The sequence below is a fragment of the Nannobrachium achirus genome (assembly GCF_963921795.1).
Source record: "Nannobrachium achirus genome assembly, chromosome: 22".
Classification (NCBI taxonomy): Eukaryota; Metazoa; Chordata; class Actinopteri; order Myctophiformes; family Myctophidae; genus Nannobrachium; species Nannobrachium achirus.
Genome location: NC_137829.1, coordinates 28,700,290 through 28,718,216, shown reverse-complemented (window position 1 = coordinate 28,718,216; position 17,927 = coordinate 28,700,290). Strand labels below are relative to the sequence as shown.

The 17,927-nt window shown below is 44.7% G+C and overlaps 1 protein-coding gene across 2 annotated transcripts in view; it reads left to right on the top strand.

Annotated features, from left to right (window-relative positions):
- Positions 1–17,927, top strand: part of gpm6bb (glycoprotein M6Bb) — a gene marked incomplete at both ends in the record, with an annotated part of 50,489 nt that overhangs the window by 8,458 nt on the left and 24,104 nt on the right. Inside the window, one exon of one of the 2 annotated variants that reach the window (XM_080752477.1) lies at positions 14,667–14,715. The exons of the other annotated variant lie outside the window; for it this stretch is intronic. Coding sequence (XP_080608603.1) covers positions 14,667–14,715 — 49 coding nt within the window. Of the gene's footprint in view, positions 1–14,666; positions 14,716–17,927 lie in introns of those variants that run through there. 2 annotated transcript variants of the gene reach the window in all.

Here is a 17,927-nt window from a genome sequence, read left to right as displayed (position 1 = left end):
AATACTTATTTTTGTGATTTGGTGTACATCCTTTAGCAGCTGTCGTATTAGTAGTTAAGAGAGAGCATAACGTCATTGTCGGGTGGAAACCTTGTCCAAAACCGTTCGTTTTGTATTTATCATTTAAAAAATCAAACCTCCGTTCGAAGTGGAGCGGTGAATTTGAGCAGCTGTACCCTATGTGAGTGAGTGAGTGAGTGAGTGTAAACTGTGACTGTGAGTGAGTGGTGAGTGTGCCTGGCCTGCACAAAACAGCGCCCCTCCTTTAACTAGTGTTTTGTGTGTGGCCACTCAAGGTATTGCCAGACTACGGACACGGCCAGCCAGCCACCCACCCAGCCACCCAGAGACATACCCACAGACATACCTGTTCATTGGGAGCGCTTTCACCGCTCCAAAAACGAACTAAACTAGTGACAACAGACAACAGACAATCTACAAGCACACAACGCCTCGCGGTGCGAGGCGTTGTGTGCTTGTAGATCTGCTGTTTTCACTACTTTTGGGCGACGGCCTTGTATGATGAAGCATGGCTTTACTTTGCGAAAAAAACATACAAATTCGAAACTTGGAGATACAAGGTTTCTGCCCGACAGTGACAATAAGAAAGAACTAGAAATAAGCTAAACAGAACTTGTTAGTGTCTAGCAAACCCGACCACCACCAGCAGCGACACTATGAATTCCTGCTCCACAACGACCTCCATTCTTCAGAAGCAACAGCTGTAAAAATGAAAGACACTACTCACATCTCGCATCTCGGAAATCCTAATATACACCTACAGTAAGATATTTAAAGACATTTTGTGACAACAGGGTCACAAAGGGCCATCTTATGTGCACACAATGAACATTTGTTCCCTTTAGTGCTTTCCGAAAACAGTGCAGCTCCTCTTGGATGTTGCGCAACATGCACATGATGCTTCCTTACTCATATTTGTGGGGACAGTGCCGCCCGCATGTGATATCCTGGAACTTGTGTTTTGAGAGGGCATTGGCCTTGTTGGACTCAATGTCCAGGAATCAGCCTTCTGTTCTGCAAGGCTTCCAGGAAAGACTTGAGTCCTCTACATATCATCCTCCAGAGAATGGCTTGATAGGCATGAAAAGGCACTTCTGTCAAGCAGATGAAAATCTGGAATGGCCGATTATTCTTTTCCCGGATAAAAAGCGACAGCTGCAGGAAGCCCATATAGCCGGGGGAGGGTGTCAGTGGGGAGCGTTCGGTTCACAGACTTCTTTCGGGATGGAGGAAACGGGTGAAATAAATGTGTGCGTCTAATTTGCGCGTTTACTAAGTCTGTTACTAAATGAATTTGAGCAACTTCAAGGCCTAGATAAAAGTCTGTCTTCTCTCAGGGCAATGATGTGCTACATTAATGTCACCACGCCACACCTGTTGTTTCAGTATTAGAGGCTCTCGTGTCACTCGCGGTTGCATTACCGAGGAAATGAGAAGTGAAAATAATGCAGAGCAAGATAAGAGGGAGAAGGGTCAGGAGACCAAGAGAACATTTTACACATGAACCCTTGCGTCCCCTGTTCTGGGGAATGTCATAATTGGACCAGGCCGTGCCACCATTGGTTGAGCTTGTAGATCGGCTATTTTCAGCGAAGACATTTGGTGTAAAGGAAAAAAAGGAGGGGACGAATAAATAAATTAGGGTTTAACGCGCGGTAACGGCTATATTCATTAACATGGAGCGTCCGAACGCTTATGCATGCGTGACCTGTGGGTTTCGTGCTTAAGTGGTTATTACAAACTAGCAGGAGCGGGGGGGGGGGGGGGAGTCCCAGATGTTTCTATCTGTCTGAAATGCAGCTTGATCCCATTATTGCTACGCAAACACCAGGGGAGAGCGCTTAGCGATGTAGAATATCATATCTGCACCGCCACGGAGGGGGTCTCGTAAGTCATCTTAGCTTTTGACCTCCGCGCTATGAGAAACTAATGCTGTAATACAATAGAGGGGAGGCCACAGCTGAGGATGGGAACGAAAGACGTTGGTGAAGGAGATTGAACATCTGGAGTAACAACATGCAGAGCTTCGCTCTCACAGGGGTTGGAACGGTAAAAAAAAAAAAGCTTTGTAGAACTAGACTGTCAACAGTGCACCGTAGTAACCAGATACACATGAAATATCCGAGTAAGTGTTTCCTTCCAAGCATTACCAAATGCCATGCTCAAGCTGTGGTGTGTGTGTGTGTGTGTGTGTGTGTGTGTGTGTGTGTGTGTGTGTGTGTGTGTGTGTGTGTGTGTGTGTGTGTGTGTGTGTGTGTGTGTGTGTGTGTGTGTGTGTGTGTGCGTGCGTTGCGTTTGTGTGTGCGCGTGCGTGCGTACGTTGCGTTTGTGTGTGTGTTGTTGGTCTATGCATAATGCATTTGGCACACTGTACAGTGTACACAGTGAAATCCAGAATGCTCATTTAACTGAAAGTGTACAAATGGACCTGTGAGGGTGAATGTAATGTATTGGACTATACAGTCACCACTGAGCATGGCTCTGTACTTAGTTTTTTACAGTATAGCCTTATATCAATAAAGTAATGATGACCTGTAATCAGATTTGTTACTTTACTTTACTTTATAGTGATGTCCTCTACCAAACCCGCAACACAGTAAAACATTTTTAACTCTGAGAATGTACAAGTTACATTTGCTGCCTCAGGTCCCATCTCTCTAGTTTCTAATGATGCTCGTTGTGCCACCCTGTAATGTTTATGTTCCACTGGAAACCTTCTCACAAGGCTCCGTCACATCAGTTGGTTCCTAGCTACAACATGTCTCACTCCCATGACTTTCTGGACTGGCTCATCTGTGCCTGCCACCGAGGTGGAAACGTCAGGTTCAGGAATGATCCAGCGGTCGTTCTTCCAGCAGGACCCACGTCCCGGACGCAGGGTCTCGGACCCGGCCGGACGCCGGAGGAGGAGTGACCCTCGGCAGGGACAATGGCATTAAAGCGATCCATGTTGTCGGCTGTTGTCATAGTGTTGATGGTGAATCCTGACCCGGCTGGTGTTGAGAACCCTGGCTAAGCTGAATGAAGAAGGACCCCCCCCCCCCCCCCCACACACACACACACACACACAGACACACACACACACACACCCCTTGTCCCTCTCCAAGGCTAGAACGGGGTAAATTTAGGGGTCAGGGGTGAGAGGTTGGCGGTGTGATGTGGAAGACAATGGGGCTGGCTGGGGCTGGGAGAGAGACGGAGAAAAAGACCCCAGCAGCTGGGAGAAAGAAAAAAAAAAGGGTGGAGTGAGGGGTAGGGATGGGGCGGGCCCCCCCCCCGAGATTAGTCGAGTCTCTGCTGTCTTCATGCCTCTGTGCTTCATTACGTCTCTATTGTGTGTGTGTGTGTGTGTGTGTGTGTGTGTGTGTGTGTGTGTGTGTGTGTGTGTGTGTGTGTGTGTGTGTGTGTGTGTGTGTGTGTGTGTGTGTGTGTGTGTGTGTGTGTGTGTGTGTGTGTTTGCAATGCCCATGTTGCCCTGCCTGTGTGTGAAGTGGGAGAGTGAAAGCGCTCCCTTCCCAAACGTAATGTTATTCACCAGCACACAGCAGCTGGAGCGTGAGAACCTCTGGGGTGCAAACACAATCTGAAGTCATGAGAAACACCAAGACGCACATATGGAACCTGGAACATCGGCCGACATGAGAAATGTCACGCACTCCACATTGCAATGTATCCAGAAATGGAGCTGGCTGCAGTGTTATACAATCTATCACTCTCACTATATATGGAATGGCATAAATCTGCCACTCTCACGCTTAGATCAGCTTGTTCTATTGGTTTGCATTTCTTCTTAATTTCGCATGGTTCAACATATGTTATTCATATGTCATGTGATGTTATTGTTAGGCTACTAACATATCTCCAACAAATTCATGGCTCTTTAGTTTTAAGTATTCCACGAGAGTATAGCTGGCTCCCCTGCAAACCAAGGTCTTTTTTTATGTATTTATTTTTGTGTCCTTTTTCAAGCCTTTATTTGACAGTGACAGTGGAGAGAGTCAGGAAATACAGAGACAGATTAGGCCTAGGCTATCAGGACGCCCACGTCTGAGGTTAACAGCTAGTGTAGTCTCCTCATGACAGGAAGAGTTATGCTTTTTGTGTTACTCTACTAGTTGCCAGAAGGCTATTTCACTGTAACAAGATTGCAAAGACCACATGAACTGTATTCAAAAGTCTGCCTATGCACTGTTTACTCCTGCTCTGCTAATATCTCAACTATATTGTGAGTGATTCTATTTTGAATACCTATTGTGCTTGTCTTTCAAGACATAAAGGCTGCTCAATGAACAACCGGTTGCTCTACCAGCTAAATATAACACCACTAAAGGATGATAGACAGTGTATTTAAAGGATTAACTTTCCTTTTCCTTTGGTGAGATTTATTCCTGCCACTAATTATGTCCAGCACCATTGTTTCCAGGCACGCTGTATTAAAATGGCTGATTGGCTGGGTGGGGGTTGATCATAGTCATTTGTCGTCGGGTGGAGCTTATTGGCAGATCTGCTGCTGCTGAGTGTGGACGTGGATGTGCTTTCTTCCCTTGAGAGATAAAGCTGATCATAAATTTGATCATTTGAGTTTTTCTTTGATCTGCAGGCTCTCGCCGCGCTGCGGTGAGTCGTGAGTTTATGGATTGGCTATTTTCAGCAACACCATTGCACAATGGAGTATAAATTAAAGAGTGTGGGAGAGACAGTCTTGAGTCAGATTAGACAGGAACAGAGAGAGATTACAACATGTAATCATCACAGCATGGGGGGCCATGATGATTACATGATGTTTCATGCCTCTGCATAAGGAGAGCTATCTTGGACAGGGAGTGTGAGGTTCTTCTTAATCTGAAATAAATATGAAAATGATCATTTCTGAGAAATGGATATGTATTTTGGCAAGAATACTATGTTAAATGTACAGTCTGTTGGAGAATTATTGAGGTTTCTATAACCATAGCTTTTCTCATTTTCACTCTAAATGATTCACATTGCTATATGATATACCGTACTGTAGCCTTTCCTGCCAGTAGAATGGAAAATCTCATCCAAGTATTCTTTCAGTGGATTCCAGGGGAATTATTGAAAAAGCCTCATTTAGCCATGCAGGCTAAACTGTATATCATAGGCCTTATTTATTCTGATAGCCTTATGTTCTCTGGGGAAATGAAATTTACAGTGTTAATGTCCTTGACAAACTAGTGTGACAAATTTACATTAACTTTAAATAAATAAATATATATGTCTGTTTTTGCTTTTGGAGAGGTGCGTACATGTGTTATTGGTTGATCTATTCTGATCTAATTTGCACTTTATTTGACACAGAAATGTGATCTGAGCGTACAGCATACAGTACATCATACAGCATGCAAAAAAAGACTCCAACAATATGGAATTTACTGCTTTCCATTATTACTAAGTTCTATTAAAACAACAATACTAATTCTCAGGCAGTCAGTCTCTCTCTCTCTCTCTCTCTCTCTCTCCCCCTCTCTCTCTCTCTCTCTCTCTCATATGTTTCTGGCATCCCAGCCCATAATCGTTGTCATGACTCCAGCATGAAAGTGTTGTTGCATTGGGTTTTTTGTCCACCCTTGCCAATGTTCCCCAAGTCATGGTGGCAGTTTCCAAGGTAGAGAAGGAAGCCTGAGTAATATGAAGCATCTGTGCCTCTGCTGAAGCAAACAGCGTGACCCGTCCAAAACCACAGTGGCGGTGAAGGTGCCAAAGCAGCCAGAGTCTTCAAGTCATTTTTAGAGGGGAAAATATGGCCGCTAAGCATCTCTTGAGTGTTGCTTCCTTTCCAGACCTAGCACGATAGCACCAAAAACATGTAATTATAGAAGTGCTGAGTCAGCACGTCCCGGGGATTATTTGGTCAAACACTAGCAATTACGCTGAAGGGAGAATTCCAACCCCAGAGAATAATACAACGGAAGGTATTTACATGCCAAAACCATAGAGCTATAGCATGTCTTGCAAGTGGTTCAAAGAGAATACTTGCGAAGGCTTTTTATTTAGCAACACACATGAAGCTGGGTGGGTGGCATATGATGATGTTATCTCGTGCCCTTACTACCCCACTTGACCGCAGGTGAACACAATTTCTTCCCCTGCCTGTTTCGTTGCCCCATATTAGCCAGACGTTCGTTTAGAGAAATCTCTGCTTAAATAGCAGATCTACAAGCTCATAACGCGCCGTGATTGTCATAACGCAGCCGGAATTGTTAAAATTCCAGTTGCGATCCTTTAGGATTTAACAATTCCGGTTCCTTAATGATTCCCTCTTAATGGTCCGATTCCAAATGGACCCTTACAGCTCTATAACTCTGAGAGTGTACAAATGGAACTAATTGGGAACCACTGGTATTGTAATTGTATAGCAGATGTGAAGTCCACATACCAGCTCTGACACAGTGTGAAAAAACGGTTCAGGAAACGGTTCCAAATGTGATGGAACCGATTCCGGTTCCTCAATGTTGGATCCTACAGTACGGTTCCTCCGGTTCCGGGTCCCAACTCCAGTGATGTGAAAACATTGTCAGTTTATATATCAGCTGATTTTGCTATATGCCCTACGGTAAGGTATATACTAGGGCTTATATTAACCAAGTTACTATGAAAAGCTCCACCGGCTGTCTGTCTATCTATCTGTCTGTCTGTCACGTCACGTTACATCACACTTTTGGCCCTACTCTTATCTCCGGCACCGTTGGCCCTATCCATGCCAAACTTTGCACACACACTCCTTGGCTGGTGAACCACAACCTCCGCCCCTGATTTCTCACATGCCCCTCTTCTAGCGCCACCATGAGGTTGCATGTGACCTCACCTGACAGTCGCTTATCTCCAGATTAGGGAGTCTTACAGGTATATCAGCTGATTTTGCTATATGCCCTACGATAAGGTATATAGGGCTTACATTAAGTGGTTAATGTTCTTTAGTTGAACTACTGGGAAGCTCCCTGTGTGGATGTGTGCACGGCACGCTGAACAAATATTGGATGGGTAAGAGTCATGGTGAAATCTAGCCGCTTAAGGAATTAAAACAACAGCAACACAGCAGCGCTATTTTTAGCCAGCCCTTTGGAAATCCCTCAAACACAAACAGTTTCTCTGCACTCCGCAGATTAAGTCATTCTTTCCATTGTCTTAAGAATAGTGTATGCGGCGAGGCAGACAGCAGTTTGCAATAGTCGAGGAAGGCATGTGACATTTTAAATGCAGCTCTCGATCCTGAAATGAAAGCTGGAAACAAACCACCAAGTTTCAAACAAACTATTCTTCATGGCATAAATCAAACAGGCCTCGGATTCAGTCTGACGTTCGCAAACAGGAAGTAGGGTAGAGTGGGGTAAACTGAGACACTTTTTACATTTGCTCCCCTCTAGGCGAACTAAAAGATATATCAGTAAAAATGTACACTTTTCCCAGTAATTTGGAATGTTTCCTAACAATGGAATTTATCAGAATGTATTCAATATTTGCAAGAAAATTCACTTTTACATGCAAAAAACATATTTTTGTGAAAAAGGCATGTTTTCTACAGCACTTTCCACTCCTTCATGGCAAGGGGCTTGGAAATGTAATGGTCACATGACCACAAATGTGCTCCATTGCCTAGATACAGGGGGTGTCTCGGTTTACCCGGTGTCTCAGTTTACCCCACTCTCCCCTAATGGCCACATTACGAGCATGCTAGCGGTTTCACCTCTTGTTCCCCAGGCGTCTTGCTGTAATGAATGGGGACAGTTACTCTTTAATGGCCAAACCATCTATCAGGAATATATGAAGAGGAATGATCTCTTGGGGGCCTCAGACAGTGTGTTTAGTCATTGTGGGGCAGTATTAGCTGGATTCCTCGCTCCTGGGATGTGCAGGGAGCATAAGGCCTGATCTAGTATTACTCACATGGCAGACCTTCATCTTTGTGAAGGCGTCTACTTTTCTTGGAACGGCTTTGGGTGCATTTTTCATAGATTAGTCTACGTGCAGTGGTGGAAAAATAACTCAAAATTTTACTTAAATAAAAGTATTCTATAAAGACTGCATTGTAAGAGTCCTGAATTCAAAATGTACTTGAGTAAAAGTACAAAAGTATTGGTATTAAAATGTACTTAAAGTAAAAGTACTCATTATGCAGAATGTTCCATTTCAAGTATTCAAATGTGTACAAATATTTAGACATTTTAAACCTCAGCTGAGCTTGTTGATCAGCTATTTTCAAATGGCCGAAATGTATAGGGTTGAAGTGTTTGATGTATGTTTTGTAATAATAATCAATCTACAAAATAACTTGTAACTAAAGTTTGTAGTGGAGTAAAAGTACAATATTTGGATTCGAGATGTAGTGGAGTAAAAGCAAAAGTATTGGAAATAAGTAAAGTATAATACCTCAAAACTGTACTCAAGTACATGTACGTTACACCACTGTCTATATGTGTCTAGTTGAAATTAACCGTACGGTATATCATGCTATTGTAGACTTTCACTTGTCTCTGTTCTTGTTCAGGCTCATGGTGTAAATAGGTCGTCGAAACAAGTGAATGGGTCTGTATAATGGGTTTGTGGGGACTAGCCTTTTTGTGCGCAAATCAATGGCTTGCGTGGATGCCAAACATGAAGTCAGAAATATAGAATGCATTGACCTATGAATGGGGCCTACATACCAAACTAGGTCAGTGACGCAGTTGGTTTCAGGCCAGGGAGGACCTCAACAAGCCACAGTAGTACAGTATGATCAATTCATAGCGTGCAACGTAACATGTAATACACCATAGAATCATTTGAGGGGAGGGAATACTCTCATGCTTTATTTAAATCGTTAATTCCCAGTTCTGATTGTGAAGCATTTTTAAAGTACGCTGTTCAGTAATATATTATATATTATAAGTAACATTTTCTCGGGTCTACTTCAAACATGTAATATACCTGTACTACATAATGTTAAAGGACAACTTTGTTTTTTTTTCAACAAGGGTTCATATTTTAGATAGTCATTAGAGAAAAGAAAAGATGAGTGTTAAAAGGCTTTCGTTTACTTCTTTCTATCGTTTTAGTTATTTTAACTATTTTGATTTGCATGCATGCCCCCAGGTTGAAGGTGGCTAAATATGTCTTTTTAGACACAATAAGCCCATTCGCAAGCTGCACCGCAATCTTTCATGGGCAGATGTGACTTATGGGGGCTGGTGTAAATAGTAACAAAGAAATTGCCGGCTTATTGTGTCTAAAAAGACATATTTAGCCACTTGTACGGATGCCCCCACCAACTGAAATCAAAATACTAAAATCGCTAAAACAATAGAAAGCAGTAAATGAAAACATTTTAACACTCATCTTTTCTTTTCTCTTAATTACAATCTAAAATATGAACCCTTGTTATAAAAAAACAAAGTTGTCCTTTAAATTGTACAAACCTGTTTCCTTGACTTCAGACTGCACAGTATAAGTTGTTGGCTTGGAGAGAGTACTTGTGTGTGGCGTTCAGACCATAGGCCGTAAAAAATGAATGGGCTACGTTATGCCCATCTATACTATAATTTTCCGAATGTCTGTCTGGTTCGGTTTGGTTCTGGCCCTGTTACAGATGTTGTCCAAAATCATGCAGATCGGTACACAGTATCTCTGTAGCCGTTAAATGGAACGGGTATTTCTTACATTGATGCTCCTACATATTAGCATGCAAGCACCAGTTAAAGTTACTTTCCATCCCTCATATACTGTGTGCACAGTGCACATCCCATAATCCACACACTGCACATCATTTCGGAGCTCATATCTTTGAACGGGTAAGGGCTAGTATACTTTACAGACGGTAACTCTGTAAAGGAAGCCTATTTGGCAATCATGTGTGCATGCCGCCATCTTTCTTCATCCTGTCCTGAAATGGAAATTAAACCCGAATTCTATTGGTTTGGACAGAGCGGGTGGTAGGTCAATAAATGCACTTGGTTGGGAGCTGTCTGAAGATTTGTTCTTTTTTTTGGCTTTTATTTGATAGGATAGTAGACTGACAGGAAATGGGGAGAGAGATGGGGAGTGATATGGGGAGTGACACGTGGCAAAGGTCGTCCGGACCGGGAATCGAACCGGCGACGCCAGCAGGCATCCATCCATGCCAATGTTGCAATGCCTAAGTGGTATGCGCCTGGACTGGACCAGTAGGCCAGCGGGCACCCGGGAGCTTGTCAATCAAGCTAGCAACGCCCCTCCTTCAGCAAACACAACTTTATCATACATTTTAAAATACATGGGACCATAATTTAACAAAACACATATCATGGTGATTGAGAGAAGACTTTAAACTAGCGACCGGAAGCATAAAGTATTTATGACAATGTTTATTAAGGTAATAAAATCAAGTGTAAAGTTTGGCAAAAACCTGTCCCCTTGAATGGAGCCTTATTCTTTCTGACACCAGCAGCAGGGGGGAAGCAGCGAAACTAGCGGCCAGGCATACAAACTTGTATTACCTATCCACCTGTTTGTCCGCGGGAGTTTACTGGAGATTATTTGGACCACACTTCCGGTTTAACAGCAGACATACAAGCTCGCGTCGCAGATGCAGCCCGTTGTGAGCTTGTAAATCACACTCGGCTGCGGCGCCGGAAGCTCAGTACAACATCTGCGCAATGCACTATGGGGCGTTGGAAACCTGTGGATATGGTTTCATCTTAATTCTGCGGTCCTCCCCCTTGGTTCAGAGACTCTGGCATATCGGCCTGGACTCCATGAGAACTCCCTTCCCTCTGTATGGGCCAAGCAGGGCGCGGATTCATTCCTCACGGGTGACCGAGCACAGAGGAGCATTCAAACCCGCGGTCACACACACACCGCATAAAGACTGACCCACAATGAGCCTTCCGTCGTTTGGCTATACGCTTCATCATCATTCAGAGACTGTGGCCTTGACAATGGGGGGTGGCACTGCTGTGTCTTAAGGGCCGAGCGTGACGTGCTCGTGCTACGCTTTGCTTCTGCCACCTATATGGTTATTCTCACAAGCCATTCATCCACGTCCACAGCTGTTTCTCAGCCCTGAGACCCTGTTTTTTTTTTAGCGTGACCCTTTGTTTGGCGAGACATTGGAGGATGGAAACTGATGTATGTCGGTTAAGGAATTACTGCTTTTCGATATTTACGCGTTTGAAAATGTGTTGATGACAGGTAGGGTTGGGATCCGGTTCTCTTAACGATTCCCTCTTTAACGGTCAACGATTCCTATAGGGGGTTCCAAATAGACCCATACAGGTCTGTAACTCTGAGAGTGTACAAATGGAACCAAATGGACCCTTTGAGACCCACCAGTATTGTAATTGTATAGCAGGTGTGAAGTCCACATGCCAGCTCTGTGCGATGAAACCGGTTCCGGAAAAGCTTCCAAACGTGACGGAACCGATTCTCAACCGATTCTTGGCTAACTCTGCATTTTTGCAACGTGGCCACGGAACCCCCCAAGCCCCTCCACAAGGATAATGTCAACTCTCGTGGTGGTTTTTACAGGGCTGAGACGGCGAAGAAGAAGCTGGCAGATTAGAGTGTTTGGCGTTTGCTGGGGTGGGATCCCCTGCTAAGTTCACTTCCCTGACCCCGGAGGCTACTCCTCCCCTGCTGCTTACACCCCCCCCCCCTGCCCTGATCTCTTGGTATCCGTGAGAAGACCCCACTGCAACACACACACACACACACGGCACTCCGGCCAAGCGCTCCCCGGCTGAAAGCCCTCTCCCTCATTAGCATGCCTCGAGGGTCTCCTCCTGCCTGCAAACACCACCGCCTCTCCTCCTCCTCCTCCTCCTCCTCTCATGTCTCCCTCCCTCCCTCCCTCTTGTCTATCTTTCCGCCCTTGTCTGTTTGGCCTTGCTATACTCAACCGTCTCGGGTTGCCGTCCGTTTCTCACCGTATCCTCCGCTTGCTTCGTTTTGTTATTTTGGCCTCATCTCGCGTTGTCTCTCCCCTTCTGGCCCCGCTCTTAAAGGAGTAGTTCACCCCCAAAATGACTTTTTTTTCTCCTATTGATTAGTCACACCATGGAGACTTGAGTTCAATAATATTGTTTTGTATTCGTCGCATTCCCAAGTCTTGAGCTGTGACTAATCAATTGAAAATGTTTTGGGGGTGAACTACTCCTTTAATTGTGTTGCCCTCGTTCAGTTCCTTCTCCGCGCCGCTGCCTGCCCTTCCCCGGTGTGTCCCGTTTGTTCCCTGCCTTTCACAGACACCTCTTTCGTCATGTGTTTTTGCACCGAGCTGCCCCACACACCCCACACACCCCACACACCCCACACACCCCACACACCCCACACACCTCTCTCTCTCTCTCTCACAGAGAGGTGGTCAGCCTTTCCTTTCCTGTGTCCTTTCATGTGAGGCGGTTAAAGTCACCAGATGGAGGGAAGACAGCAGTCAGAGGGTGGCTAATGAATGCTGCAGGAGCAGGAGGGCATATGGTGCACATCAGAGGATGAAGGGGGTCAGGCTCTGCACCCCCACGGCCCCCACACACACACACACACACACAGGCAGGGCGTCACAAGGGGGGGGGAAGTGGGACTGAGTTGCTATTGAAAAATAGCAGATCTACAAGCTCACAGATTGTAGATTGTAGAACTGCTATTTTAGAAGAGTCGTGAAAATGTGTGCAGATCTTTGGATATATGTATTTTCTGCTTTTTTGGTTCCCTGGGACTTCTGAGATGGGGGTCCGTGGCCAAATCCATATCATTTTGGGGGTCCTTGACATGAAAAGGTTTGAGCACCACTGACATAGAAACATAGCTTTTTCAAAAAAAAACCTTAGAAGGATCTACAAGCTCACAGCGCGGCACTCAGTGCTGCACGGTGAGCTTGTATATCTGCTACTTTTCAATAGTTAAAGTACCCGGGGCGCCCGCTGGCCTAGTGGTCTAGGCGCATACCACATACTAGGCTATGATGCCTGCTGGCGTCGCCGGTTCGATTCCCGATCCGGACGACCTATACCGCATTTCATTCCCCCGTCTCTCTCCCCATTTCCTGTCAGTCTACTATATCCTATCAAATAAAGGCATAAAAAGCCCAAAAAACAAATCTAATCTAATCTAGTACCCAGGCAGGCAGGGCCCAGAATGTGGTGCGACACCCCTGGTCAGATGGGAAATAGAGGAAGGTGATTGTGGGCTGACATAATGCATTCTGCCCCTGCACACACGCACGCACACACACACACACACACACACACACACACACACACACACACACACACACACACACGCAGCACAGAGTGGGGCTTTCATCCACCGAGCAAAAAAGAGGGGAGGGAGACTCCCACACACATCCCTTCCTGTGATGTAACAAACCCCCATTCTCACTGGGCATGCAGACCCCTGATTGACATTCACGGTGGCACTCTGAGACTCAGACACACAGGGACGCCTCAGAGGAGGCAGCGTCCTCAGGGGGGGGGGGTGCATGGTAAAAGGGTTGGTGTGTGTTTGTGCATCGGCCTGTGTGTGTGTGTGTATCTATGTGTTTGCAGTGGTGGATAAAGTACTAACATTTTTTACTTGAGTAAAAGTATCAATACTGCAATGTAGAAATACTCTGTTAGGGTGCCCTCACACCAAAATACCTAGAGTGGAATCCGCCAATGCATTTCAATGAGAATGGAGCGTTTTTTGCCAGTAGAGGATTTCTGCAAAAAAACGCTCCATTCTCATTGAAATGCATTGGCGGATTCCACTCTAGGTATTTTGGTGTGTGGGCACCCTTACAAGTAAAAGTCCAGAATTCAAAATGTACTTGAGTAAAAGTACGAAAGTCAAAATGTACTAAAAGTACCAAAAGTAAAATTACAAAATGTTTGAAAATAGCAGATCTACAAGCTCACAACGTGTTGCGGTGCGACGCGTTGTGAGCTTGTAGATCGGCTATTTTCAAATAGCCAAGGTATAGAATAGCGCTTAAGTGATTAATGTATTGTTTTATAATATTATAATTATACCTGCAAAGTAACTTGTAACTAAAGTTTTCAAATAAAGGTAGTGGAGTAAAAGTACAATATTTGGATCTGAGATGAAGTGGAGTAGAAGTAAAAGTATTGGAAATTGGCAATACTCAAGTACAAATACCTCAACATTGTACTTAAGTACATTACTTAAGTAAATGTACTTAGTTACTTTCCACCACTGTGTGTGCGTGCGTGCATGTACTGTATACAATATGACTCTGTACCCAAACCGAGTCCATAATAACCCAAATGCCAATTGGACAGACGCACAATCTTTCCCGTGCATTAAGTGGATTGCATGTGACGCATGGCCGGAGCAATAGGTTAGCCGGGCGGCGCGCACTGCTCAGCCAGATCCTGTCCGGCAGGAAGACCTTCTGCATCTATGATCTTTGGGAGAGGAAGTGTGACATACAGGGGAGCCCTTGGCTTGAGTCAGTCATTCAGGACGAGAGAGACGGGGCGGACGAGAGAGACAGAGTGGTCGGTTAACGTACGAGGGAGGACAAGAGCAAGTGAAGGAGGGAGAGTGTGTGTGTGTGTGTGAGAGAGAGAGAGAGAGAGAGAGAGAGAGAGAGAGAGACCAAGGAGAGATATAGGAGGAGGAGGAGAGAATATTGCTGAAAGGAGGCATTTTTGTAGGATTGGATAAAAACAACCATGGAAACTACATCAGAGGAGAACCAAGAGCGGAGCCCGGACAAAAGAGGTACCAATGAGCACCGACAAAGAGACAGTTTAGTTATTTTCACTGCTTTGTTTATCGGGGGCTTTAACCTACTTGAGCAGGCATGGGCTTCAACGTCACACAATGGAAGCGTAGACTCTGTTCAGCGGGGGGACTCATTCATAGCCATTGTCTCAGGGGAATTTCTCGTTTGCCTGTAGCTTCCACTGCAGACTCCCAACGGGCGCTGCATGTGAGATGTTGAGTGGAACTGTCCACTCGCACCTTGTGCAGCATCGCAGGTTGAGGGCACGCTCTTCGAGCGCTTCCTGGTAACTGTCTGATGCCCAGCATATCCTCACTGTTGGGCAGAAACCTCGTATCTCCAAGTTTCAAATTTGTATGTTTTATTCGCAAAGTAAAGCCCTGCTTCATCGTACAAGGCCGTCGCACAAAGGTAGTGAAAACAGCAGCTCTACAAGCACACAACGCCTCGCACCCCGCGAGGCGTTGTGTGCTTGTAGATCTGCTGTTTTCACTAGTTTAAATCATTTTTAAAATGATAAATGCAAAACCAAGAGTTTTGGACATACAAGGTTTCCACCCGACAACGACGATTATGCTTGTTTGTGATCTGTTCTACTTTCTGCCTCTTTGTCACATCTGTCCATGTCTGCAGGATGAGGACTTTACTCGGGGGGACCTTTTGAGGCTCTCGCGGCTACTTCCACTATTAGGACCCAAAACGCCGCCGCATCAATAGCAAATCAATGAATCGATCAGTCTTCAGGGCATGTTTCTGCCGGAGGCGGGGGATGATTAATGAGGTGCATGAGAGTCTGGCAAGGACAAAGACAGCGAGACACATTAGGGAGTAGGCATCCTCATCCCACACGCTGACAGTAATGATGATGATACTCACACCCTAGAGAAAAGGAGAGAGAGAGACAGCAAGGTTCCACTATTGGCGAACAAAATGCACTAAGTGGTTACAAACATGCAACCCCTGTTGTTAGAATCCACAGGATTCATTGATTTTTCCTTTTGCTCTTTTGGGGGGGGGGTGGATTACATCCAGGTCAGGATAATGGTCACACTGTTGCACGTTCCACACATTCCCAAGTAATGATGCCAGCTGGGGCGTCACAAGGGGGGGAAAAGCGGGACTGAGTTACTAGGGCCCCAAGGTGGAGGGGCCTTCATTATTTTACTTTAGCTATTGAAAAATAGCAGATGTACAAGCTCGGTGCTGCCGCACTGCGAGCTTGTACATCTGCTGTTTTGGAAAAGTCGTGAAAATGTGTGCAAATCTTTGAATATAGGTATGTATTTTCTAAGTGAAAATTTTTAACACAAATTTAGCTTCTGGGGGGGTCACATGAAAAGGTTTGAGCACCACTGACATTGAAACATATATATATTTTTTTTTCTTCAAAAAACCTTTTTCAAGATTGTTCAAAAATAGCAGATCTACAAGCTCGCAGCGCTGTGAGCTTGTATATCTGCTATTTTTTAATAGTTAAAGCACAAAATAACGCGTAATAATGCGTTGCCAGTCTAAATGGGTTAAACCCCCTCCCCCTATGAAGAACATTTATGGGGGGCCCGCAGTGAATCCTTGTAACCAGGGCCCAGAATTTGGTGTGACACCCCTGGATGCCGGTGTCAGTTTGTCTATGGCTTTTATTAATGACGTGTGAAGTAAGTTGTTGTTCAGAATGTCGTTCAGAACGTCACACTGCTGTTGTTCAGAACATCACATTGCCTGCATTGTTTTGCGTTTTCGGCCGAACTCTGATGGAGTTCAGAGTTTTGAGATTCCATTTGAAAGGAGTGTTGCTCTGGACCAGCTCCACTGTTGGCAAGGCTACAGAGGAGAAGGAGGTTTATTGCAATTTGTTTAGCATTGTGCCTTTGTTTACCACATGCATACACTCATAAAGACAGGCAAGAGCATGCACGCACACACACACACACACGCACGCACGCACGCACGCACGGACGCACACGCACTATCTCTCTCTTTCTCTCCCTCTCTGTCTAGCTCTCACACTACATTTAGGAGCTATTGTGTCCACGATTACCCCCTTACTGCTGATGATTAACCACTTAAAGGACCACTTTGTTTTTTTACAACAAGGGTTCATATTTTAGATTGTAATTAGAGAAAAGAAAAGATGAGTGTTAAAATGTTTTCATTTACTGCTTTCTATTGTTTTAGCGATTTTAGTATTTTGATTTCAGTGGGTGGGGGCATGCGTACAAGTGGCTAAATGTGTCTTTTTAGACACAATAAGCCATCAGTTTCTTTGTTACTATTTACACCATCTGCCCATGAAAGATTGCGGTGCATCTTGGGAATGGGCTTATTGTGTCTAAAAATACATATTTAGCCACTTGCCAACCTGGGGGCATGCATGCAAATCTAAATCATTAAAATCACTAAAACGATAGAAAGAAGTAAAGAAGCCTTTTAACACTCATCTTTTATTTTCTCTAATGACTATCTAAAATATGAACCCTTGTTGTAAAAAAACAAAGTTGTTCTTTAAGCTCCATATACTGTTTAATATAAGTTGTACGACGAAAATAGCAGATCTACAAGCTCACAACATGTTGCAACGTGAAGACTTGTGAGCATTTTATCGTCTACTAAGGATTTTGTGATCACCCCAGACAGTTTTTATGTTGTTCGATTCAGTATCTAGATATTTGATATTCATTTTATCAGGCACGCCCCCTTCTTATGGAAAGCCAACTTCAAACAGCATTTTAACCATGTTAGATTCATCGGAAACACCCTTGCTTGGTTCTGGTTACTCATACTAATACACGAGGGGGCCATGTTGTTCTATTATCTATACTATAATTTTGCGAATGTCTGAGTGAGTGTCTGTCTGTCTGTCTGTCTCAGCGTTTCTCCTCGGTGGCTGGAGCAATTGATCTGAAATCGCATCACCATCAGCATATGAACACACCTGACATAACTGTGAAGCCCGTTTGTCACTTTCACAAATCGTATGCTGTATATTAGCATTTTTATGGTGTATCTATATCTATTTAGCCTACAGTACCTTTTGTGACCACACATGTTAAGGGAGGGGCGCTGTTGTTCAGGCCATGCACAATCACACACAAACCCACACACACACACACACACACACACACACACGGGGGGGGGGTTCTGGCCCTGTTACAGATGTTGTCCAAAAATCATGCAGATCGGTACACAGTATCTCTGTAGCCGTTACATG